Raw genomic sequence first — 27863 nt, 5'->3', positions numbered from 1 at the left:
CACTGTTCTTTTGCTTTCAAAAGCAAGTTATAAATAAAGTAAAAACACTTAACCTCAAGTTAAACAATTTTTTTATTTTTCTGATGGCTCCTCAGCCCAGTATAGAAACAACAAAATTTCATAAATTTTTGTTACCATCAAGGAGATTTTGAAGTCACTGCTGAATGGCATTTTTTTGCCTCGTATCATGTAAAAGGACCATATGATGGTATTTGAGGAACTGTAAAAAGGACTGTGACTAAAGCAAGCCTACAAAGAACAGTTAACTATCAAATTGTTACACCTTCTGAAATGTACAATTATTGCAAATACAATATTAAAAATATAACATTTATTTTCTGCTCTAATAAAGATTTTCCAGAGACTGAAGAATACCTCAGTTCTTGTTATCAAGTAATCACAACTGTCCCAGAAACAAGAACCTTTCACAGTTATGTCTCAAAAAGTCAGAAATGTATTCTGAAAGTCCAGGCGACCTGTGAATCAGAAAATTTTGTTAGTATCGTTACACAAGGATATTAGTATTTTTGATTGCTTTGTACGTTTACCAAAGCCAAAATGTAAAAATTGTGTCTGCGGCGTGTAGGATGCAAGTGGTGGTTAGGCGAAGTCATTGAAGTCAAAATACATGAAAATGAAGAGGAATATCGAATACACTTTTTTAATCTGCAGGGTCCTGGTACTTCAATCAAGAAATTATTGAGGGATATCAAACATGGGTTCAACTGGAAAATATTTTAAAGATTCTCACACCTTCAGAGCTTTTTCTATCAACTATTGGAAGAGGACTCAACATTACACCAAAGATGAATGAGGGACTTATCGGTTCTATTCAATAAAAAAAATGACAGAGCATTAAGTTTGTTATCAAAAAGTGCAAGATTTATTCATGACTTCCATTAGCAGAAATAAAATAAGGTAAAAGTGAATTAAACAACTTGTTATTATATTTGAATATTTTTTTATTTTGTTATTATTATTTATCATTCTGTAATTGACTATTTATTAATTATCAATTTATTCATTCTAATGAGTTTAGTTGTAATTTTTATAATCTTAAAAGAATACATAACATCAGTATTTTTGAATATGTTGTTTACGGTTAGAAGGAAAGGTAATTTTAGTGGTTTTGTTGACTTCATTACTCGTCAACCACTTTGAGTAAATCTTACAATTTGGCGCCCCTTTTTTTTAATGAAGGACACTTGATAACAGTCCAATTTTTTCTTATAAGTACTGCTAGAACCTAAGAGTTAAGAGGTAAAAACAGCAGGCCTGTTACCTTAAGCCCTTCATTATTTATTTGAGACCCAAAATTTGAAAAAATAACAGTTAACTTCAGTAAACATTAAAAGATTTGGTTGTGTAACAAAATGAATTTTAAGTACACTAAGATGAAATTCCATCTTTACTGTTTACAAAAAGCCCTTTTTGACCCTCTGTACGATATAAAATAAGAATGCTACAGCTCATGGAAAAAGTGATGAAAATGGCTGTTTTTATATATTGGAGAGTTAAAAAATAGTCCCATTACTCAAGAAAATTTTTTTAAAAATGTAAAAACATTTTTTCACCACTACAATGTGGGTAGTTATCGTATACCAAATATCATCAAAATCTAAAATAGTGATGCTCTGATTATTTGTTGAATGAAAATGGAATATCCCTAAAAAATGAACCCTCTTAATACTGGAAAAGCCTAGAAACAAATGCAATTATTCAAAATAAATAAATAAAATTATATTACAAACTTTTGCATTAGGCCAGACGATATAGGAGTACAAATATTGGCCTGCCTTGCCCACCCAGTTGTTCTTAAATCTGATATTCAAATAATTGTAATTATTTGATATTCCTAACTTCATGACAAAAATGAGAAGCAGACCAATCATGTAAAATCATTTTATGTTTCATTAGTTGTAGAAACATCTTCTAAAAGATGAGATAAATTTATTTTCTTAGAAATTTAAGTACTCATTTTCTGTATGGTAATGCTAAAAAATAAATGGTTAAATAATAAGCTTGTCAATAATACCACACCAAATACAAGGATTATTTTTTTTCAAGGTCCGATGGTCGCGAAATAAAACCCACGCAAAAATTGGATGAACCTTTGTGCGTATGTGTTGCGCAGCATCTCTAGTATGGCCTTCAATCATGCTGCATCTCTTCGTTTAGTTCTGAACACGCAGATAGCACGTAAACATGTCAACAACAATAGCATCTCCCGCCAAGTGGGAAGTGCATGCGGTAATTCGATTTCTTCAGGCTGAGGGGTGTAAAGCAGCTGAAATTCATTGACGAATAAGTAATGTGTACGGTGAAACTTCAATGAGTGATAGCAAAGTGCGACAATGGTGTAGGAACTTTAAAGCAGGACATGCAGATGTTCATGATGCAGGCAGTCAGGGAAGAAAGCGAGTCTCAACCGATGATGATCTTGTTGAGCAAGTGGTTGAGGCAATTTGAGAAAATTGTCGGTTCACAATTTCTGTATTGAGTGATTCGTTTCCTGAAATTTCAAGGTCAGCTCTCTACACCATTTTGAGTGAGAGACTTCAGTACCACAAACTGTGTGCGAGATGGGTTCCCAAGATGCTGTAGACCATCACAAAACAATGAGAATGGATGCCTCCCTAATGTTTCTCCAGCGCTACCACAATGAAGGAGAAGATTTTTTGAACAAAATTGCCACAGGGGACGAGACATGGGTCCATTTCAAAACTGAAGAAACAAAAAAAACAATCCAAGCAGTGGATGCATTCTCATTCTTCCAGTAAACCAAAGAAGTTCAAGCGAATCTTCTCCAACAGAAAATGTATGGCTACTGTGTTCTGGCACCAGAATGGAGTTCTCTTGGTGGAATTAGAATGGAACGTGACACGACCCTCATTTTCTTTAAAGAAAATTCCGGGCGATGATAACACACAGGCATTTTTCACCACCAAAAAAAAACAAAAAAACACGACCATCACTGCAGCCTCATACTGCATGACTCTTCAATGTCTACGAAGGGCAATTCAGAATAAGCAGAGGGGAATGTTGTCATCAGGCATTGTCTTTCTCCATGACAATGCTTGGCCGCACCTTGCAGCTGTAACAAAGAAGCTCCTGCAGCGTTTTTGTTGGGAAGTGTTTGATCACCCACCATACAGCCTGGACTTGGCTCCATCCATTTTCACCTCTTTGCTCACATGAAACACTGGCTAGGAGGACAACATTTTGGCACAGACATCGAGCTGCAGACCAGCATACAACACAGGCAGCTCCATTCTATGACGAGGGTATTGGAAAGTTGGTACCACACTATGACAAATGTCTAAATCGGAGTGGCGACTATGTAGAGAAATAGCATAACTATGCAAGTACTTGTTACAAATAAAATTTTTTATTTTCACTGTGGTTTTAATTTCGTGACCGATCGGACCTTGAAAAAAAAAATAACCCTCGTATTAACATAAAACCTATGTTAGAAACTTCTTTCTACTCTGACATGAAGATTTTCAAAATCCCAATGATGGTTATTTTATGACCATTTCTTCCCATCTTATGCCTATTTCTTGCAAAATTTCCCTTACCAGTAAATAAAATAGAAGTATTTTATGAGGTTGTCTTGAAGCCTGTGACAGAAGTTTAGACAGAGGAAAGTCTCCATGTAGTAAATTTTGTATCTCCTGCAAGTGTTATAGATAGAGATTTTCTTTACAAAATATTTCCCCATACTTTGAAATTTGTGTAGTATTGAGCACCAGGTTATGTTGAGTTTCTTAAATTACATTCTCTCATTTCCTCTGCAAGCCAGTACAATTGTGTTATAATCTGTTTGTTTATGAAGGCCAGTTCCATTCATGTTTATTTGAAATTATGCTGTAATACTCTTATTTGTACATTCACCATTCCCCCACCATTCTAATTAAGACTCACTTATATTGATTTTTACTTATGGTTTAGTCAATGGCTATTCTTGTCAAAGTTCAATACCCAGAATAAAATGGGTATAAAGTATTTTAAATACATTTTCCACTATAACTTGTTTGAAATCATACTTATACAAATGAGGTGTAATTTTGTTGCTAAATATATGCTTAATAATTAATTGATAGACCACATTTGAAAAATTATAGTTACTGAGAAATTAAGGATTCAAATATTTGACGTGCTTGTAATTTTGAAATTTGACAAGGAAAATTGTACAATTTAATTTTTCTGTGTAGGTCTGTTTCAACATCAAGGTTTTGTAGATTAATCCAAGCTGTTTTTAATAGGAAACCTACTCTGTAGTTGTTCGGTTTTACTCTGTAGTTGTAGTTACTTGGTTTGATTATATTTACAATTAGTTCAGTATAGCATGAGGTTAGTGTACACTTAAATTTTATCATTAATCTACTAACTTATCTGTTGAGATTTTTATGACATGGTAAATAGTCTTACTATAAAATTTGATAAGGATTTCAATAAAACTAATAATCAGATAACGAAAATTCAAATATTAAATTAAATAATTATATTTCAGAACTGTATTATCATATTTTTCATTTCTTTTAATACCAGTTTCAAATTATCAAGTCAGATATCAAATAAAGACAAACTAGTGACTAATTTTTTTGGCTTTGAATTTAATCTGACAGATAAAATTGTTATTTATGAATACCTATTTCTTTTTATGTTATCATTGTATTTAAAAATCTGGAAAAATGGTGAAGCAGGTAAATCTAGATCAAGTGTAGACTAAGAATGATGAAATTATTAAGATATTTGGCATTGATAAACCTATCGTAAAAAGCCTCATAGACAAATTTATGAGTTTTTTCTACTTCTTAATATTACTTATGATAAAGGTCAGAACTTTTTTCCTTTTAACTATGAGGAGGGGGAGATGAGTATCATTCTTCTAATTTTTCAGTCTCTTCTGTCTAAAAGGAGGAAATTAAGGTCTTAACAAAGAGTGAGGTTTCTCTTCAGTAATATAGCCAATTCTCTGTTTTTGAAATAGTATCTCAACATTTTCAGCACTCATGTTGCATGATGACAGATCCCTTGATCCTCATTTCATAAATGATGCATTGAAATATCAGGTTAATCTAGTTGTTGTTTATACTCTTCAGTTAGAATTTTCTGTTATTTTTTTAGTTCAGAATATTACTGATTTTTTTTGTTTGTCCGGCATTACTCTCACCACCACTCCTTTCGGTTACCCTAAAACATAAGACCAAATGTCTGTGCCACAGACGGCTATTGTTCCTCAAAACGGTTTAGCGACCAATATCCTAATTAGCTCCTAGAGCTACATGACCAGGATAAGCATGGTGCCTTACACCACTCGTTTGCGTGTCCCACCGCTCACTTGTCATATATTACCAAAATGGGTAAGCGCACCCCATCTACATACTAAAATATATGACGTCAAGGACAGCAAATTTGTTGCCACACTTAGGTCGCTGAATGCCAGAAAGTACCTGGCACTTCTATTTGACCGATGGCCAGCCATTTCTCAAGGTTAGCTTCCTACAGCAAGCGGTAGTAGGCTTATGTCCTTTAAACTACTGATGTTGGTTGAACAAAGCAACGGCATCAAGGAACTCCCTCACGGTCCGAAAATGCTGCTCATGCCACATTGACTTGCTGCTTATGAGTGGCCAATTTTCCCCTTTACCTCTAAGTTCCAGGGTGGCCTGAGTTCTGCCCTCCTCCCCCGCCAACCGAGGTGGGCAGTCGATTATCATGTATGCGACTGCCCAAATATCATGTATTCGCACAGCCTATCAGCTGCCAGATAATCGAAATGAATATTGGTTCAAATTCGCGTGGTTGAAGAGCACCTGGGCTCCCGTTACCCTTAAAAACGAACTAGAGTCGTACCATCCCCCAGCTTCTGTATAAATTTATACAAGGACCTATCCTTAGTCATGACGTGCCATTCTTGCCTCCATCGCGAGGCTGTAAAGCCTCCTCCGCGGGCAGGAGATGGGCAACAGTTTGAAATTTAGAACCGGTACATTGCGATCACCGTTCCACTCCGGTACAGGTCCACCTCGAAACCGCAACCCAAATACCTCGGCGTCCCTACTCTTTGCAATTTCTATATGGCCACACGAACTTTCACCACTAAATCGATTGGGAGAGCCTTTCCCAATACGGTGGTATACTTGTAGGAGGCTGTTTTAAACACACCAGTGCATGCGATTAAAGCTCTGCACTCCTTAAATTTTTAATAGGTGTTCGATTTCTTTCCAACCTGAGCGCCCATACGGACGCAGCGTAAGAGGTCATACTTTTAAAGACACCTCGGTACTTAATATGGGGGTTACGACTGTACGATAATTTGCCTGCACCCTTGAAAGCATACATTTCGTCTTGGGCACAAAAAATCTTTAAATTTTGCATGTCCATCCAGCCCTCTGCAGTTGACAAACCGCCTGCGCCCGGTCTTGTAGCTTTGGTTGTGAATTATCACGAACAAACAGGAGACAGTCATCGGCGAAAGCCGGGGCCGTGACCCCTTCTGGGAATTTCAATCCCAGAAATCCATCGAATATCAGGTTCGACAGCAAGGGACCGAAAACTGAAGTCTACGGGCTTATCCTGGTGATGAGTTTTCCACAACTAGGTGCGCATCCTTAAACAGAGCCGTACGGTTAGACAAATAGTCACTTACCACGCCTGCAGGGCTACGGGAACATTGAGGTTTGAGTAATTTTTGTGATAATTGGTTTGTTTGGCATTTCTCCGCCACCACCCCATTCGGTCGCCGTAAAGCGTAAGACCGAATGTCTGTGCCACAATCGGTTACTGAACCACGAAACATTTAGCGATTAGTGTCCTAAATAGCTCCTACAGCTTACCTAACAGCGTGAGCAGACTAGCGCGGTGCCATACACCACCGGCTTACGTGTCCCAACCTCTCACTTGTCAAATATTTACCAAAATGGGTAGGCGCATCCCGTCAACTACTAAAAAATATATGACATCCATTAATTAAAATTTACTTCGTCTAGATGGCAATTCGCTGCCACGCCCAGGTCGATGAATTACAGCAACCACCTGCCTACCATATTAAAGCGATTGGAACCTTAATTGGCTGGTAGTCAGCCATATATCTCTAGGTTAGCTTCCGACAGCAGTGCGGTAGGAGTCTTTCCCTAAAGTAAACTACTGATGTCGGTTGAACATTGTAACCGCATCAAGGAACTCTTACACGGTTCGACAATGCGGCTCTCACCACATTGACTCGCCGCTTGTGAGGCCGATTTTCCCATTGACCTCTAAGTTCCTGCGTGACCCGGTTTCTGCCCCCCCACACCAAGAACAAGGCAGTCAGACATCAGATGTTCATTTGACTTGACCTCACCCGCAGACGCACAATTTATCAGCTGCCAGGTGGAACCGAAACAGGTATTGGTTCAAATTAACATGGTTGGTGAGCACCTGAGCACCCGTTGCCCTTAAAAACTAACTCGAAGCATACCATCCTCCTAGATCCCATAGAAACGTGTAGAGGGATCTTCCCTTAGTCGTGGTGTTCAATTCCAGTTGCCATGCGTCCATCGCGAGACTGTGCAGCCTCATCCGCAGACGGGAGGTGGGCAACTGAACGAAATTTAGATTCGGTGCATTGAGATCACCGTTTTGCTTCGGTACTGGCCCGGTCCGAAACCGCATCCCAAATGCCTCGGCCTCCCTGCCTCTTCGCAATTTCCACATAGCCGGCTGAACTTTCACCACTAAATCGATTGGGGAGCCTTTCCCATACAGGTAGCCTCGTAGGAGGTTGTTTTAAAAATACCAGTGCATACAATTAAGGTTCTGCGCTAGGCACTCTTTAACTTTTGAATAAATACTCGATTTCCTTGCACTCTATGCGCCCAAACGGACGCCGCGTAAGAGGTCATACCTTCGAAGACACCTCGGTACACCATGTACATTTGACAGCCAGACAACCCATAGTCTTTCCGAGCAATCCTCCTCAGTTTATGCATCACTGAGACGGCGTCTGTCGCTGCTTGCCTAATGTGATTGCTAAACAGAAACTTCTCATTAAAAAAAACACCTAGGTACTTATGAACTCTCACTCGGCTGATTATACAGCCTTTATATTTAATGTGGGGGTTTCGACTACACGATAATTTTTCTGCACCCTTGAGAAGCTTAAACTTCTTGGACCCAGAAATCTTTCAATTTTGACTGCCCATCCAGCCCTCTGCGGTTGACAAAGCCGCCTGCGTTCGGTCTGCCAGCTGAGATCATGAGTTACGACGAACTAACAAGAGACAGTCATCGGTGAAAGCTGGGCCATGACCACTTCCGGGAATGTAAGTCCCAAAAATCCGTCAAATACCAGGTTCCACAGCAAGGGACCGAGAACAGAGCCCTGCGGGCTTCCCCTGGTGACGGACTTTTCCACAACTAGTTGCGCATCCTTAAACAGAGCCGTTCGATCAGACAACTCGTTACGTACTATGGCTTGCAGGGCTACGGGAACATTGCGGCGTTCCGCAACTCATACATTCATATGAGACAACTCATAGAGGATAGAACTCCAACACAAGAAAGGAAATGCTGACTCTCTGTCTATAAAAATTGCCAAAACATATTTACAGCCGGCGCTTTCCATCTCGGCAAGAGCATTTAAGATGCAATCCTCGATGCCAACCCCTTTCGTGAAGCCATACCGGTCTTGATTTAGAAAACAGTTCACCTCAATGCTTTCCCAGAGCCGTTCCACAACCAGCCTTTCAAGCAGCTTGCCGATTACCGTCAAGATGCTGATAACTACCGACCTCACTAGGATCCTTTCCTGGTTTTAGCAGTACCCTCACCAAAGCCACGTTCCAACAAGTCGGGAAGCAGCCCCAACTAAGGCACCCCATGAACAGCCTGCCAAGCGCCTCTCGTATGACGCAGCAGATGGTATAATATATTCGGATCAAGTTGGTTAATTTCTTTTTCAGTGCCATTCGAGAAACCACTCGGTTTATATATATCTACGGGATCCACAGTCCGTACGCGTGGGAAGGGCGTAGCCCCCGCCCTAACGCCGACGTCTGCTTCACTCTCCGGAGCATCTGGAAACAGACTATCCAGGAACGTCCGGTAAGTTGCCATAGATGTTAAAGTATGTTCACGACCACAAAACCCGCATCGAACAATGGACAGCATGTGCAGTGGCTTTGGCCGGTAACATGATTCTGCCAGGGGCTGCACTGCAACACGCGCATGGAGTCTTGCCATAACTTGAGTCTGGCTTTGTTGATAGCATGAAAATACTCATTACGGGCGCGCCAGTAGATCCGCAGACGCTCAGCGCGCGTGTGTCATCAACGATAATCCCCGTTAAGGGGCGACACTGGTATCTTCTAGCGGACGTAACTCTTGCGCATAGCACGCTAAGGTCAGAGGACCACCACTTTTTCCCGGTTTTCCGCCTGCGTTTAACAGATGGCTCCCCGGAAGCAGCGGTCATGAGGGCTCCAAGCACTTCCCGATCAGTGAATTGGCCACTACCTAAGAGTCCGTCCATTGGCTGAGGCCGCCGTAGGACTCTATCGCAGCCAGTCTTGATAGCCCGGCCGAATTGTTCAGCCATCAATTCCACCTTCTCTCTGTGCTCCATGCACCATTCCAACTCCTGCAAGGCAGCTGCGCACTCGCGCCGCTGCCTGTGCTGATACAGGCCCCTTAGGTTATAGCTACCCAAATCTGAAGCTCTTAGACTGCCTCCGTAAACGATCTTGTATGTTATAAGCCTATGTTCGCTCAGACTGGCCTCGAGCCAGACATTCCAACTACTTGTACTTTGCAGCAAGTCGCCCGTCACCAAAGTGACGTCGATGTAACTTTCTCCCAGTTCGAAAGAGAATGTTGGCGGTTGTTCTGAATCATTAATGAAGTAGAGATTTCCTGGTAAGAGTTTCAAGTAGAAATTCTACGAACTGTTCGAGACCAGCGCCTCTGGAGTCAGTGAGTGGTGAACCCCAGGCGGGAGACTTGGCATTAGAGTCCAGAGCAACCAGCACTCTGGTGCCCGGGAGACCGTCCACAAACCTGCCCAACTTCGCCAGCAAGTCATCGATACTTCATCCAAGTATCCCGACACTAGTACGAAATCGAGCGTACCCCTTGTTACTCGCACGTCGGTGAATTGCTCATCCGACCATTGGGGCATCCAAAAACACCTTATGAATCTGAGCCAACCACGACCGCGGTGAGCGGCCTTCCCCCATGAGAATGAATAACATCCACCCCGTGGAAGCCGACCACCCTGCCCCCGACTGCGTACGGCTCCTGGACCAAGAGGACGTCGAGTTTGTACTCCTCAAGGAGCCTCATGGCTTCACTGGTGGCCGCCCGGACATGTTGCAGATTCAACTGCTCCAGGCACAAACGTTGAACATGGTGGAGTCTGTCCTCAAAGGCTACCTCCAATTCGGGCATTGCCATAAGTTGTGTTTTTTACAGCTCCTGCCCGTGCAATATCATACGCCCTGCACTGCCTACCCCCGTCCAGGTGTCCAGCATTGCTGCCTTTCACCAAGGTACAGGTGGTGTGCACTAGGCAGGGCAGTTGGCTGCCCTGTGCCCGGGAAGATCACAGTGATCACACATCTCCGACTGCGCTCTGCAGCGGAGAGAGGTGTGACCAAAGCCCTGACACTTATACCATCGGGTGAACCTCTATATGGTCGACAACCCTACATGAGGTCTACCGCATAAACAGACATCCATCGGCCACCAAGACCTACCGGATCTTTGGCGAGGCCTCCAACACCCAGTGACTCTTTGGGGCTTCCTTCTTCCCCAGCTACCTCACCACCTTGGTTTCCCTAAGGAAATCCATGTAGAATTTTGCCTGTGCATGGGCTCATCCACCCTTGTCGCCCTTGGCATATCGTAATATCTGCGGCTTCTGCTCGGCCAGCAACTGAGCCTTCAGCCCATTCCTTGTCAGAACGTCGGCCTCCAGCAGCTGCCTCACCTGCCGCTCACTTATGACTTCCAAGATGACACCGTGGTCCCTTGTTTTAGTAACCCGGGAGACTTGGATCTTTTGCCTCTGCAGATCCAGGACCTTCTTCAGGGTTAGCTCCGTCGCTAACGACGAAGCCCCCGGACCAGGTTTTAGCGAAATCACTTTAACGGTAGCCCGCTTAATTTCCGCCTGCACCTGAACTTTTAGCGGTGGACCAATCCGTTTAGGCGCAGGCGCGGCAGTCACAGAGACAAAGGGGACAGGCTTTTTATAGATTTGGCTTTTTTATAGATTTCCACCCATTTTATAGATTTGTGGAGTTCACCTTGAGCCTCACCCATTACCAGCTTAAAGCCCCTGACTTCCTCCACAACCTGGTCCACCTTGCCCTACAGCCGTGGAACGACCGAGTCCAAGGCAAGGTTGGCATCTTGGTGTCCCTCACATTTTAATGCCAGATGCGAGACCAACAATGCATATTGACTTAAATAGGAGTTGACAAGCTGCCAAATCTCCAAGGACACTCAACTCCTTTTTAGAGTTGATTTTGGTCCATTCTGACCGCATCCATTCAATCTGCCCTAAACTTTCAGACCTGGAGTTCACTTGCTTCTCACCTAGGGCTGATCACTACACCGCCATCCTCCACTTCCCTTGACTTCATAGGGACTTCCCCTTCGGGCTAGGCTTGCCCCTCTTTGCTGCACACTCCTTGTGCTGTTCTGCTCACAGCCTTTCCCACACAACTCGTGACAGAGGTTTCGGCTGAATTTTTTGTGCAATCCGCTTCACGAGGGCACAGTACCTTCTCTGTGGAAACCTCCGAGACCTCCTTTGCAGAGGACCAGGGCTTCTGCGAAGATCTGCCGATTGACCTTCTTGACTGGAAGGGGTCAACAGCCACCAAGTCCTTGGCAAACCAACCAAGTGTTCCAAGCAATCTCCCCCGGATTGCTTCATCACAGCTTAAGCAAGCAGCACCAACTGGAACACCAGGCACTGAGTAAAAAAGATACAGTAGAAAATATAGAAGAAGAATGGAAGGATATTAAAAATGAAATTCTTAAATCAGCAGAAGCGAACTTAGGCAGAGCAAAGAGAATTGGTAGAAAACCTTGGATATCAGAGGATATAGTGCAGCTGATGGATGAGCATAGAAAGTATAAGAATGCTAGTGCCGAAGAAGGCAAAAGGACCTATCAAAAATTAAGAAATGTTATAAACAGAAAGTGCAAATTAGGGAACAAAGAGTGGATTAAAGAAAAGTCTTCAGAAGTGAAAAGAAAAATGATCATTGATAAAATAGACTGAGTGTATAGGAAGGTTAAGTAGAATTTTGTGGTACATAAGTTAAAATCTAACAATGTGTTAAACAAAGATGGTACATCGATTTATAATACGAAAGAAAAGTTGATAGGGGTGGTTGGAATATATTGAGCAGTTATACAGAGAAAATGAATTAGAAACTGGTGTTATATAGGAAGATGAGAAAGTCAAAGAGGATGAAAAGGGAGATACAATACTGAGATCTGAATTCAATAGAGAAGTAAAGGATTTGAACGAGAGAAAGGCTCCTGGGACAGAAGGGATACCTGGAGAATTACTGCACAGTGCAGGTGAGGAAGCAATAGATAAATTACACAAACTGGTGCAATATTTACGAAAGAGGGGAAGTTCTGCTTGACTTCAAAAAGAGTGTTATTGTCATGATACCAAAGAAAACCAGGGCAGATAATGTGAAGAATTCGGAACAGTTAGTTTAACTACTCGTGCATCAAAAATCTTCACTAGAATTCTGTACAGAAGAATTGAGAGGAGAGTAGAAGTGTTATAAGAAGACCAATATGGTCTTCTTATAACACCAGGAAACGTATATGGACAAGGGAAGCAATTTTAGCACTCACATTACAAACCAACATACATGGTATTTGTAGAATTAGAAAAGGCATTTGAAAATGTAGACTGGAATAAAATTTCAGCTTTTAAAAAAATTTAGGATAGAGATAGAAGAACAATTGCTAACATTTACAGGAACCAAACTGTAACAGTAATAATCAAAGAACATAAGAAAGAAGCCGTAATAAAAAAGGGAGTCCACAAGGATATTCCCTATCACTGTTACGTTTTAATCTTTGCATATAACTAGCAGTTAATGATGTTAACGAACAATTTAGATTCGGAGTAACAGTGTAAAGTGAAAAGATAAAGATACTATGATTTGCTCATGATATAGAAATTCTTGCTGAGAGTAAAAAAAATGTTCAAGAAACAATGAATGGCATGGATGAAGGCGTATGAAGGAACTACCGCATGAAAATACACAAGAACAAAATAATGTAATGTAGATGAACCACTGAGTATAAAAATAGGAGGAGAAAAGATTATGGAGGTAGAAGAATTTTGTTATTTGGGAAGTAAAATTACTAAAGATGGACGAAGATATAAAATGATATAAAGTGATATAAAATGCCGAAGCCACAGGCAAAATGAGATTTCAGTCAGAAATATAATATGCTTACATCAAAAATTAATTTAAACTTCAGGAAAACATTTTTGAAAGTATATGTTTCAAGTAGCATTACATTGAAGTGAAACTTGGATAATCGGAGTACCTGAGAAGAAAAGATTAGAAGCTTCTGAAGTGTGGTGATGTAGGAGAATGTTAAAAATCAGATTGGTGGATAAAATGACAATTGCAGAGGTGTTGCGCCAAATTGACAAAGAACGAAGCATTTGGAAAAATATAGTTAAAAGAAGAGACAGACTTACTTATAGGTCACATGTTAGGCATCCTGGAATAGTCACTTTGATATTGGAGAGGCAGGTAGATGGGAAAAATTGTGCAAGCGGGCAGTGTTTGGAATATGTAAAACAAATTGTTAGAGATAATAGGATGTAACATGTATACTGAAATGAAACGACTGGCACTAGATAGGGAATTTTGGAGAACTGCATCAAACCAGTCAAGTGACTGAAGACAAAAAAAATACTGCCTTTTACTAAAAATATATTATAATTTATTTTCATTAAAAAAGAAAAAAAATGGTTTTCCTGCTATTGTTTTGATATTTAGATTTAAAGTAATGTATAGAAATTAGTACAATTTTTTTTATATTAGACTAAAATGCTATTTGGTATTATTAAATTTTCTTATTTAAAATTAACATTTTCTTTCTGATTTGTGTAACTGTCTTGAGTAAGATTTTTTTATGAATATTTGTTACTTTCATTGCATACTGAAATAAATTATTAATTTTTTTAATTTTATTTACTCATAATTTGTTTTTTTTCTGTTTCAGTCAGCATGTGGTTGTTTTATTAGTGTGGCATTACTAGAAAGAATGTCTTCAAGTAAGTTAGTTCATTATTTTCTGTCTTTTCGAACAAGTGCTCTTCAAAATATGGTTGCCAGTCCTTTGCAGTTAACTGAAGATGCTTCTGTTACTAAAACTAGGTTTACTAATAGCCATACAATTATAATATCAACCTTGATGACATTGTACTCGTGTTTCATTGGTAAAAAAATATCTATATTCATAAAATATAATGCATTCCTCTTTATCCTAGTTGTTGCAGTATTTTAATATTTGTTAAAGTATTTACTCGTGTATTTTTCGCACTTTTTTAATGGGAAAAATTGTCTTGAAATAGGTTGCATAAATTATGCAAGAAATAAAAAAACATTAAAACATTATATGTATGAACTTTGTTTATACACTAAATATTATAAAATATTACACTTAAATAGCCAGATTTAATGAAGAAATTGAATGCAGTCGTGATAATTGTGTAGTAACAGTGGCAATGTTTGGTAGCCTGAAATGAAAAACAAAAGTAACATTATGTTTTATTGTAATTGTGCATTATTATGTTAGTTGTATTATTACTGGGTCAATACGTATAGCATTCAAAGCCCAAGTATGATTTCTTACTTTAAAAATCACTATCATTATCACTGTTATTGGCCCTGCCCTCTGACCTCATTATTAAATCATCTGTGAATCGGTTGGCAAAGCAGGCATCATCCTCAATGCCGTAAAGTTCATTTAATATCATTGTTCTTTTGAAACTGTTTTCAGTGATGCCAAGTGAAATTTACATCCTGGAAATCAGGATCCATTCACTCATCATATTTAATGTTGTCCTTTAATTTTTACTCCTGGCATGTACCTTGTTTATTTTTGGACATCCATCTTGAATACAACTGACATATATGTCCCTTGAAAGGTTTGTGACTAATATATCCAGGGGCTGTAACATTGATATTAATCTGCCAGGAATCATGACCATGTCCGTTTTTACTTGATTAGAGCTGAACTTTTACCATTTGATTGCGGAAACTACCCAACATAAAAAGAGACTTCAGGCAAAACTTGCACCCACCTGGTCATTAATTACAAATTTTTTTCAACGCAATCCAGTATCATTCCACTAATCATTCTCTCTTTATCCTGTGCCACAACATGCAGCAGAAAACTAACCCTTTAGTTATAGTTGAACTCTGGAAAATGACTAAGGTGGCAATTTGCTCTCTTCAGTAGTAATTGCTAGCATCAAACTGGAACGCTATTTTTCTGCACCAACATAATTATCGGCACACTTGACACACCTTTTTCTTCTATTGAGGTATTGCTTGACATGTCATAGTACACGAGGTGTGGTCTGCATTGCTGATTTGTGACAGCAGATATCTGTTTATTTGATGTACTCTATTGACATGTTGATGTAAAACAACCACTTTTTCTATGTAATCTTGGGCATTTCAGGGATAAAGCTGTATGTCTTATGAGGGACAAGTTCTTCCTTCTCATGAAGCACTAATCCCATCCCCTACTTGCTTGGAACTTGGGCTTTGAATTCCTTTAGTACATGCGATTTCCCCTGCATAATATTGCAACATATTGTGGTTGATGAGATTGCCTTGTTACATAATTCCTGCATATAAAGAAGTTCATGCTGTAGTTCTGGATATTTTCCACTTTTTGGGCCCTTAAAATGACAGTAAAAATTTTTTGCTTTTTTTAATGGTTCTTGTTTTCACCAATAGGTTCACTTGAGATCTGAAACACTAAATTCCCTCTCAGAAGCTTGGTTCACAATCTTTCATGTGAAGTATGAAAGCCACAATGTAGCTGTTATATTTTACTTTCGACATTGTTAATGAAACATACTTTCATAACTTAAGGCTTATTGATTTCATGAACTGCTAAGTGGAAGTGGGAAAGGAAGTGATCAGATTCACACGACATGGTTGTACAGCAAGCTCCTTCTTTTGTTGATGAACCTCAATGGAATGTGAAGACTCACTGCATTGCCAGTTTTACGGTAATTAATTGTTTTCTAGGAATACTGCTGTTTTATGAAAATGTTAGCTCTGTGAAAATTATGAGAGGGTTAAAAAATACAGAAAATAGCCTTAAGAAGTTAGGTGCAGAAATTATGCAAGAGCGAAGATTATGCGAGTAAATGCAGTATAACCTAATTGTCATTTATTTATTATTTTTCTGACTTATAAAATATAGTAGAGATAGTGCTATCATATCAAAATATCTATTAAGATATATAAATGATTCAGGAAATATTTTAGATCTGGAACATTGCTAAAGTACTGCTTACAAAAATTAATGTGTAGTATCTGTTTATATAGTATGGTGAGTTCTATTTCAATTAATATTTCAGCAACAGCATGATATAGAAATTTGAAATTTGTCAGTATGACTTCTATGAAATGATTGTAATAATATAATATTACATTGGGCATTGAATCTTTTAAAAATCATAGGGGAGATTCAAAGGTAACAAATATTTGGGGTGTCATATATTCGTAAAATAAACAGTTCAAACAATAATAGATTTGTTTCTTACCTTTTATGCCTTTTATTTTGTAATATTGCAAATACGTATTTGAAAACCATTTTTTCCCTGAAGTATTTGAAACATGATTTTTATTAATTCTGTAATGATTAAATAAATTAGTATTCTTAAAGATTAGAAATGTGGAAGGAAACAAGTTTCAATTATTGTTCATATTTTCTAAACTTCAGTGACCATAAAAGTTTGAAATTTTAGTAACGTGACTTTCCTATACCAAAACAATGTATGTGTGTGGATAAATTTTAGATATTGATGCCTATAAATTTTTAATTGAAAAATAATTTTGAAGAAGTGGGAAGATTCCCCCACAAAGTCGGAAAAGTTATGCAACTCATTGCTGTTAAAAAAAATTTTTGATATTTTATAAATCAAATTCACAGATGTTGAGAACTATATATTTCTGATTACATGATGCTGTGTTTTTTAAATTTTTTGAAAGTCCTGTTAAATAACTTAATCAGGGCAAAGTAGTGTGAATGTAAAAAATGTTATATCTTTAATATAACCTGTTTTAATGATTTATTTATTTTTGATTCAGTCTTCAGATAAGTGGTGCTTAAACAAGGGCTGAATTATACCTTTAAAAATTATATAATTTTGGCTGCTAACAAACAGTAATAATAAAAATTGTAATAAATGTTATTTATTTCAGAAAAAAATGTATAAAATTTTCAAACATGCTTTTGAACTAGAGTCATTCAATAATTAAAGACTCAAATAGCTGTGAAGGTAAATTAGTTGACAAGGGGGTTATGATAATTTCACAACAGAAAGTTGGTAACCTTTGATGAATCTTGATCAGTTGTTTGAGTAAAATTGTTTTGTTTACAACAACCTCAAAATCTCATTTTACGATGGCAAGACCTCTTGAAGTTTGCAAATTAGTTGAACAGTGTGCTGTGATACATTTTTTCAAAGGTGAAAAACCAGTTAACATTTACTTTTGTTATGAACAAACAGTATGGACAAAGTTATATAAATCACAGAGATATTTTCAAGCAGTTAGAAAAATTAAAAGACAGTCAAATTTCAGTAACTGACAAGTACTGTTCTGGACATCCAATTGAAGTTACTCAGCACAGACTCTCATAGAATCTCTCATCCAAGAAGACCAACAAGTTACAATTAAGATTTTAGCTGAAAAATTACTAGTAACTGAGAGGTCAGTTCAAAACATTATTACCAACAACGCTCAAGTACTGCAAAACAAGCACAAGTTGGGTTTAAGAGAGTTGACAGATCACTTAAGGAGACAAGACTTTGCACGTCCAGAGAGCTGAAACAACAGTGTCAGCAGGAAAATGATGTTTTTTTGCAAAATATTTTACCTGTGATAAGACATGTTTTCACTAATACGAACCGAAATCTAAAAGACAGAATTTGGAATGGAAGTACATGAGTCTTGAAAAAAATTCCGATCCTGAACATCAGCAGCAAAAATCATGATGACATTTGGGATGCAAAAGGCATGGGTTTTTATTAATTTTCTAGATCAGCGAACAATAAACAGTACATATTGTGCGACATCCTTACCAACAAAGTGAAGCCAACGGTGTTGAAAAAAGCCCCTGACTCTCAGCACAAAGGTAGTGTTTTGCTTCATGATAATGCCAAGCCTCACAGCTCAGATAATTTGAGAAACCTTGGACAAATTGCGTTGAGAAGTACTACCTAACCCCCCCCCCCCATATAGTTCTGAATTGCCCCATATAGTTCTGAATTTTTTGATCCTCAAGGAGGCACTGCAAGGCAAGAAATTTAATGGTAAATTTAAGAATATTGGCTTCAGCATCAAGACAAAGATTCCTTTGCAGCAAGTCCCCAAGAATCTCAACACTAACATTCACCGTAAAAGCATCTAATAAAAATTTCTTTAATTATTAAATAACCCTTGTACTTAGTAAAACAATTTTTTATTTTATAAATGTAAACATAAACTCATGCACATGAATGAACAGGTAAATTTGAAACATTAGTTTAAATTTACAAACATATTTAATTCTGTTGATCATGACTGTTAGCTTTTAAATGTAATAAAGGTAATTATATATCTGACAGGATATTAATTATGAGAAATCTGTGGATACAGAAAAATTTATTTAGAAATTGGTTTGTATTGTTTATTATTTGTGTTAATAGGTGATTTTTGTTAACTATTAATTTAATTTTAGCTCAGTTATATACGACATAGTAATGATTGAAAGTTTTAAATATTGTTTCTGTATTTTAATATTTTAGAATCACCCGGTGATACAGGAGATGGAGTTCTTTGGAAAACTATAAGGAAAACTATTGGAAGAGAATCAGTCCCTGTGATTAACACTATAACGAGTGATGAATGGCATAAAAAGGAAAATAAAGTTGAGGGAAGTGATTTATATAATCTTTTACCTTCGGTAATTAACAATTATAGGTAATCAATCTGATTAAGATATTATAAAATAATAGTAGTGCTTTTATTATTGTATAGGCAGTAGGATCCTGTAAAAGGGTCGATTAAAGTTATGTTTGTTAAAATAGTGCTTTGCTAGGATTTAATAATTTTATTGTTAATTTGATATTTACAATCTTACCTTATCTTTTCATAAATTATACCCACTTTCTGAAAAGAATCTTAAAAATTACTTAAAAAAGATCACTATTGTCTTTGGACTGTATTGAAATTACCAGATTTTTTTAACGAGCCAGCTATATATTGAACTATAGTTTTAGTTAATTTTGTCAAGTACAGCTAATCATTTTCACCCATACAAGTGAATTACTTCCAGTCCACAGTACCATATTCAGACTATGAAGTATGCAGGTTTACACTGCAATTAATGAGTGCAATTTTTTATGTCTGAAGTTTTTCTAAGTTTGTTTTAAACTAATGAATTTTTATTAAGTAGATACTTTAAAGTGAAAATAAAAGTAAGCAGTTTATTTGTTTTTATTTGAATTACTTGTTTTTACAGTATTTTATTATATTTTTACTTGATTTCTTCATGTAATATTAAGTATAGAAACATTATTTATGTTAATAATTAACATTATTTTCTTTTTGTTAAAAAAAAAAACTTTAATTATTTTTAGGCCCATCTGATGATAAAACCAGGTCATTAACATAAATTTCAGGATATTGCAATCGTTGGGTTCAGATTTTACTGCATTTTCTGAGAAAATCACAAGAAATCATCCTGCTTCTTTCCATAGTCAGAAGGAATAAATTTATAGCGTAGAATGTGATTTTTTGTTGATAATTTTTTTAATTTCTTTTGTCATGCAAACACTTAATACAAAATAAACTTGTGGTGAAAAAGAAAATTGTAAAGAATGTGAATGCTCGTATTCAAAGATCTAGAAATTATATTTAACAGGAATGGTAAGACAGCTTAAGCTGATGTTAGATTACCAAGGTATATTACAAGAGTCATTCAGATATAAACCAGAATTCGTTTACATAGCTTTATTGATATTAGATAAAATTACAAATAAATTACCTTTTTTTTCTACATAGTTTCCTTCTACAGAAATATATTTTCTTCACCAGACAGGTAGCTTCCTGATCTCATCAAAAAAATGAAATGGCTCCCCCAACAACCAATTGCAGATATAATGTTTGACTGTGGCATCATCTTCAAATCTTTTCCCTTCTAAAGCTTCTTTGAGCAAACCAAACATGTAAAAATCTCTTGATGACAAGTTTGGACTGTATGGTAGGTGTTCAATCGGTGTACATTGAATTTTAGTGAATTTATTGTAAGTCTGAGCTGCTGTATGTGGTGATTCACTGCTGTGGAGAATGGGAAGATTGTAAATTGGTTGCAGGTATCATTTATTATGATAAGCAGCCCTAACATCATCCAACAACTAGCAGTAGTATGCCACATTTACCTTCCTGTGTTTTTGCAGGAAATCAATCAGCAGCACCCAAAACATAGTTCCCAGAACTTTTCTGCTGATAAGCATTTCTTGGCTTTGATTGGTTCCCCCTCGCCACTTTTTCACTACTCCAAATTTGATATGTTGCTCAACAGGATCTATTGATGACCCACATTTCATCACAAGTTACAATACAGTCCAAAAATGCCTCTCCTTCTTCAAAGTGATTCAGAAGCCTCTGAAATGTCTTTCGGATATTTCTTTGTGCCTTGATGAGAAGACATGGAACTCAACTTGCCGAGACTTTACTTTATCCAAGAGTCTCTGACAACATTGTATGCACACTCCTAACACTTAGGCCTACTTCTAATGATGTTTTAGCAACAGTTATGCGGTGGTCACCTTCCACAAGTTGAAAAACAGCCTGAATGTTGTCGTCATTGATGCTGATCTACAAATGACATTTGTGAATTTCATTCTCCACTGGATTATTACTGCTTCAAAATTTTTTGGCCCATTCAAACACTTGAGTTTTTGAGAGTTTACCATCTCCAAACTGTGCCAGAAGTCAAGCAAAATTTCAAAGGATTTGACACCTTCGTTGTTGTGAGAGATTTGATTATAAACGTTTCCATTTTTCCCTTACTCGTTGTAAGGGAAAAATGGTACACCATTGGAGTGTGTAAGCTGCTCCATGTATGATGCCATGTCAGCATTTAGAGTAGTTCTACTGGGACTCAATTGGGTTATAGCTTCCTATGGAATAATGTAAATATCTCTTCCAAAATACCTATAAGTTTTAAAAAAAGCCCAAACTATTGGCTAAGATGGCTTACCAGATAAAGCCAGATCTCCTACTCCTAAAACCTGAAAAGCTTGTTAGGTCTAGTGGTGAAGGATTTTATCTGATTTAGCCCAGTTGTACAAAGACCTTATATCCCTATACTATCCATCATGTGATTTAGGAACTTTTACAAGTATTCGAACATTGATTTGGTTATTTATCTGACTGTGCTTGTTCATTGGATACCCTCCAATTTACTCTAAATCTTTATGCTTACTTTCAGTGTTTATAGATAAGGAAGCATCTTCAGTGAACTAGTTAACTGTGGTTCATCTTTATTAACATATATTAGGAAATTGTTGGCATTTGATAGGAAAAAATGATATAATGCCTACACCATTATTTTAAGCCTGAAAAGTTGGTGTAAAAGAAGTGGCATTGAGCAATTGAACATTAATATTAAGAGCAGGTTCTGTTGTAGTTTTTACTTTGGACTTCATTAATTTTTAATGTTGAAAAAGTTATTTCTGTAATCATTTAAATTTTTTAACTTTGCGTTTCATTTGTTTGTGAATGAAGGTGTTCTCCAGAGAGTACATTGGAGCCACTGCCACCAAATGAGATGTCTACAATTATTGCCGATTGGCTGACTACTGTTACACAACTCATAAGACAGTCTGGGAAGGTTCTGCTTGACAAATTGAGTTCATTACGCTGTTTACAAGGATTAAGGGATGCAAATCAGGTTATTTTTAATTTGTTTATAGCATTAAACCTCTTTATGCTACTGCTAAAATTAATAAATATTTTCCCAACTTTTGAAGTCTCTAGTGAGGAGTTTTTTCAGGAATTCAGCTGTGATTTTTATGACTTTTTTGTAAATGATAGCATACGGATTTGTTCCTAGCTGATTGATTTGTTCCTAGTGGCTCCAATGTATGGTTTGATTGATTTGTACCTGCATGGTATGAGTCTATGATTAAAGAATACAGTTTTATAGAATTAGGCTCTATTTTATCCTAGTGAAGGCAGTTACTTTTATATGGATTTGAATACTAGATTGTGGATACTGGTGTTCTTTGGTGGTTGTGTTTTAATTAACCACACATCTCAGGAATGATCGACCTGAGACTGTACAAGAATACACTTCATTTACATTCATACATGTCATCCTCATTCATCTCTGAAGTAATACCTTACGGTGGTTCTGGAGGCTGATCAGATAAAGAAAGAGGCTCTGTTTGGTATTACATCATATTCAAAGATACTGCATGCTATTGTATTCATAAAAATTCTTTTTGCTGAGGTTTTAGTTTGGCATTGCATGTTTATACTTTTATTATAATAATATGTTATGGTAGCACTTCCCAGCACAGGGATGCATACCTCAGGGATGTGTGCTTGGATATGATGTTTTGAATTAAAAAGAAAAAATGAATAACAATGTAAAAAGTCTTGTTACTCATTTTTAAAATAATTATTATTTTTTTTTGGTACTTTATTTCTAGTTACAATTTATAAATTTTAAGTAACTGTCGCTCTCTTAAAAGCAAAAATTCCAGATCTATGAAATTAGTTTAATAATAGTGTTTCCTGGTCTTAACTGTTTGAGCTTATAAAATAAGATAAGAATTTAGAATTCCTCATTGTAAGTAGTAAAAACTATAACATTATTTCCTGAATAAACAGAAGAAGAATGTAGCAATATTTTGTTGGATTAATTTTTGCATTTTTTTATGGCTGTTCACATTCATTAGATAATAAACAAGGTTGCATTTTGTTTAGAGTGTAAACTAATCATAAAACTTCACAGTCTATGAAGAATTAAAAATTCTGAAAAAAGATTGTAATTTTGAAAGTATTCTGAGTTTAAGATTTTAAATTTGTGGGTAGTATTTTTTTTAGAATGCTTGGATTGCCCATCACGTTTTTTTTATGTCTTCTGCTTGAGCTACTATAAATTAAAAGAGTACAGCTGTCCCCTACAACAAATTTGCACAAAGTTGACTGCACTATTGGTGTTTTCTTGCTGCCAGCATAGCTTTATAGAATGTTAAGAGCACAATTTATTATGTTAAGGCTCTTCATTCCATTGTGGTATCTGCAAAATGACTAAACTCATTTCTCTAACATCTAAAAGTAACAATAATTTTATTCCAATAACCATTAGTTAATCAGTTATAGATTAACGATGAGTGCCCCCCCCCCCCAATAGTACCATCCTTTCACCCTTTAAGAAGAGAAGATCAGAAGTCAAAAGGTTATAAGAAGAAAAGATAGATCTAAGCTCTTCACTGTGATGCGTTTTTCATAGCTTACAGACAATATACATGAAAAACTGGGTAACATACAAGTAGGAAACAAGTCAACAACTAGAAGAATTTTTGTTTTAAAGATTCCTTTTCCTCTTCATAAACTCAGTCTACGATTCCTAATTGATAAGTATATAAATGCCATTTTCAAACTAAGTATTATCTCTTTCCCCATGTATTGTTTACATCAATAGACTTCAGAGCTCATAATCTCCACTCCTGCTTGACTACTGTCAATACTTACATTTAACTGGCTTCCAGATTAAACCTGATGCCAGCAGACTAAGCAAATATATAGATAAACTACAAAGAAATCAAGCAGGGAGTGACTGAACTAACCAAGTAAGTTAAAGAGTTAGTCGAATATAAGAATACAGCTGCTGTGGTCTGGAAGAACACAATAGCAACCCAAAATTGATGTTCCTCTTGATGTAACAGGCATTAAAGCACTTGTTGAAGAATGTGTCCCAGATAAAAAACTGGAAGACTGGTCTTGAAACTGGAAGAAGTGGTCTTGAAGAGATGTCGTCCTAGTGAGGTAGGGATGTTCTTTTAAGAGATGAAGGAGCACTGTATGATAATGAACATGTTGCTGTATTTATATATGATTTGGCCAGGGAAAAAGACCTGTTACAGCAGGATAGTATTGGAGATGTCACCTTGTTTACTACATTTACTGGAAGGAAACGAGATCAAAGCTCATTAGAGACAAATATGATGGGAAGGTCCTAGTAAGTGAGGACCTTGGAATCAAGACTGGAGCTGTGTTCATCATAATAGTGGATATATCCAATCGAGAGGGGAGTCTAGAAGATAATGGGCGAGTCTGAGAAGGTGGTTTTTGGCTTACTCAGGAACAAAATCAGATGTCCTCAAAGTGGTTGCTGGACTACTTTGGAAGGGTGAACCTTTGCTATCCATTTCCTCATAGTTCAATAAGGGCAAAAAGAGAAAGCAGCATGAGCATATTAAGTGTAAGATGCTGGTAGTCAAGGCAATTGGAAAATTGTATGCCTACCTCTCAAAGGCAGTAAAGGAGAAAGTCCCTGTTCAGGAAGTTGGAGTAGTGATGTTGATTGAAAGGTCAACAATGAAGAAATGAAAATTGGATTAAAGGTGAGGCTAAGGCCGCTGATGGCCTCAAAACCATTATACAGGACAAGGAGAGCTGTTGAGGTGCGCTACCAGAGTAGGAAAGACAAGAAGTTGGTTGTTCACATTAAAGATATAGATGCAGGGACTGATGAACCGGAGATTATACAGAGTATCTCCAAAGCTATTGGAGCTGAGGAGACATTCAAACTATTGTTTATCCAGACTTGCATATGGAAACACTAGGAACACCACTGTGGTAGACAGAGAGGGCTGCGAGAACAACTTCTCTCCACAAGTGTTATCCAAGAGAATAAGTGCAGACACTTGTGTGCTGAGGTCAACGAGGACGTTTGGGATGGAGGCTACCAGAAGCTGCCAAACGCTTAGTTGTGGTGATGGAAGCTGACAAGCTTCCATTACAGATGATCAGCTTGGAAGCAGCATCGGATTATACTTCCCTGATGGTGAAGACATAATGAGAGAAGAAGATAGTCGCAGAAAGTATTCTGAGATTCACTCTCCAGGAATTGATTGCTACTAACAGGAGAATGAGGGTAGAAAAAAGCTCAAGGCCTGATTGTTGTTTGGTGGAAGTCACGGATTTTTAGTTGAGGCAGCGAAATTTCTGGTATTGGAGGCCTTTAGCCTCATTTTGCTCGACCAATGGATTCCGAAGGACTGGAAAGAATCGCAACCGCAGCTTGTCTTACTGAAAAAGGCGGGACAATCAGCATCCTACAGATCGCTTTGCCTTGACGAACAACTTTTGAAAGTTGTTTAAAAGGATGCTTGCAGGGCATCCCAACCCTGTAGGGGAAGACACCGGCCTAGCGACGTTCCGGTCGCCACATCACCTCCCCCCATTCCTTGCACTGTTGGGCTTTAACGGGACGTTAAGTTGTTCCGCAGTTCCACCGACAGCTTAACAACTTAACAATTGACACCTCTTATCTAACTAACCGTGGCTCGCTGCCGAAGTGCCTACTATCGGTCAATCAAACTTTGCAGGCAGACCCTAGCCACCCATGTTCCTACTCTACTAAATTCATTCGGCCGCCCTACGTTGGGCGAGGAATTTCAGGAAGCCAGCCACAATTGTCCAGCCTCTGCGAGTCCTCCAGTTGACCCGCAGATCAAAAAGGAGTTCACTCTCTCAAGTTCCCTACTAACTCTGGTATGCTCAGCTTCATACATACGCTTGGACAGACATACAGGACATGGTCCACCGTGTAATCGACCCTACATTCCGGGCACAAGCCGGAGTCAACCAACCTAAACCTAGCCAAACTATCCCTAAAAGCACCATGTCCCAAAAGAAATTGAGTAATAATATTGATTTGGGGAAACCCAGCTAATAGCATGCAACTCCCTAACATTTGGAAAGATATCATGCGTATCACCAGTAGAAGAATCGTTCCACCTAGCTTGCCAAGAGTCAAAACCTTGGTCTTCAATTTCCCGCATACATTAGAAGGCCTCCCTTCTTTGAGATATTCCGCTATTTTGGCTACGGTCCGTAGCCAAAATATCTAGGGGTTTCATGCCGGCAATCACAGTGACTGCCTCTCGCGAAACAGTCCTTAGCCACCGACAACAGCTAATAAAAAAAGATGCTGAGCTCGTAAAAGAATGCCCCTATAACATTGGAATTGCAAACGATGGGCCCAGACGGGCGCAGCGTACAACATTATGGCCTCAAAGACACCTTTGTAAAGAATTCGCATGGTGCGGTAATTCAACCCCCAATCGGGATGGTGACTCTACGAACACCGAAGAAAGCATCGATGGCCTTCTTCGCTACAAACTGGAGGTGCTCCTTGAAGAGAAGCCTCTCATCAAGGATAACACCCAGATACGTCTGAACGGTGACATACCTAATTGGAAGGCCGTCCATTACAACTCGCGGGTGGCGGGTTGCAGCTAGGCGGCCCTTCAAAAACATCATAGTGGTTTTCTCCGCACTGAAAACCATCTTATGCTAAAGACTCCACAACCTTAGCACCTTACATGCTTGTGTCGCTCTGAGCTCTATCTCGGCATGCGAATTGCCCTCGAACAGCAGCAGCCCATCGTCGGCAGAAGATTGGCCTTTTTCCGCGTATGACCAAGAACTCGATAAACAACACCCCATGGATCCTTATTCACCTGCTCTTGAACAAAAGAGCGCCAGGAATTTCGTCTAGAAGACCTAATCTTATGAAATTATTCGCTCCTCTTCCGACGATAATCCACAATCAAGACTGCACGCCGATCAGGATCACCCGCACGCTGTGCGGCTCTCCTGAGCCGGTTCACAGTCTGCTTCATCGCGGTCAATTCCCGAGTCCACCATCCAGCAACTCTTTCTCGACCCGTACTTCTTGGAATTGAGTGTTCGGCGGCTTCCACCACCGCAGAAGAGAAATTCTCTGCCAGGTCGTCTAATGGGACCTCGTCCAGACTTTGAGTAAAAACTCTCAGCCTGGCCGCAAGAATCTTAGAAAACTTGGGCCAATCCTCCCGCCTGTGCAGGAAGCGCCCCTGCTGAACAGGAACGTCCGTCCTAAAGACATTACGCAGCCCACATACCCAATCAAAAACTGTTAGTCGGTTTCGCAATCATCGACTACTGACCAATTAAAAATCCTACCAGGGATATCCTTACCAATGGTAACATCAATATTGGTACCATGGAAGGCCCTCCGCAGCCGACTGCACCGGCAAAGGTAGACAACTCGCCGGCACTATTGAAAACATCAAACTGATGCTGCGCAATGAAACCTTCGATTAACTCACCGCTGTTAATCGGTGAGCGATTTGCCGAAGCCACTGTGCCGAAGCGATTTGGCGTTCGCATCAACTCCTCTGAGAATAGGACGACCCGCTACCAGCCTAACAATTCTATCCCATCTTTCTAAATGTTGTTCAGTGGGATCCCTGTACTGAAAGTACGAACTCACAACGACCAGGGCCAAACCAGTCACAGCAAGCT

General features: G+C 38.3%; 1 protein-coding gene across 3 annotated transcripts in view; it reads left to right on the top strand.

Moving 5' to 3' along the window:
• The window catches only part of Cog1 (conserved oligomeric Golgi complex subunit 1), a 105431-nt gene that overhangs the window by 21006 nt on the left and 56562 nt on the right, over positions 1–27863 (top strand). For all 3 annotated transcript variants that reach the window (XM_075378968.1, XM_075378961.1, XM_075378974.1), the window contains exons 6-8: positions 14266–14482; positions 19079–19253; positions 22065–22230. In XM_075378968.1, the coding sequence (XP_075235083.1) occupies positions 14266–14482; positions 19079–19253; positions 22065–22230 (558 nt within the window). The remainder of the gene's footprint in view (positions 1–14265; positions 14483–19078; positions 19254–22064; positions 22231–27863) is intronic.

The sequence above is a fragment of the Lycorma delicatula genome, chromosome 1 (genome assembly GCF_047948215.1).
Source record: "Lycorma delicatula isolate Av1 chromosome 1, ASM4794821v1, whole genome shotgun sequence".
In the NCBI taxonomy this organism is placed as follows: Eukaryota; Metazoa; Arthropoda; class Insecta; order Hemiptera; family Fulgoridae; genus Lycorma; species Lycorma delicatula.
Note: the sequence above shows the minus strand (reverse complement) of the source record. Positions and strands in the feature narration are given on the sequence as shown.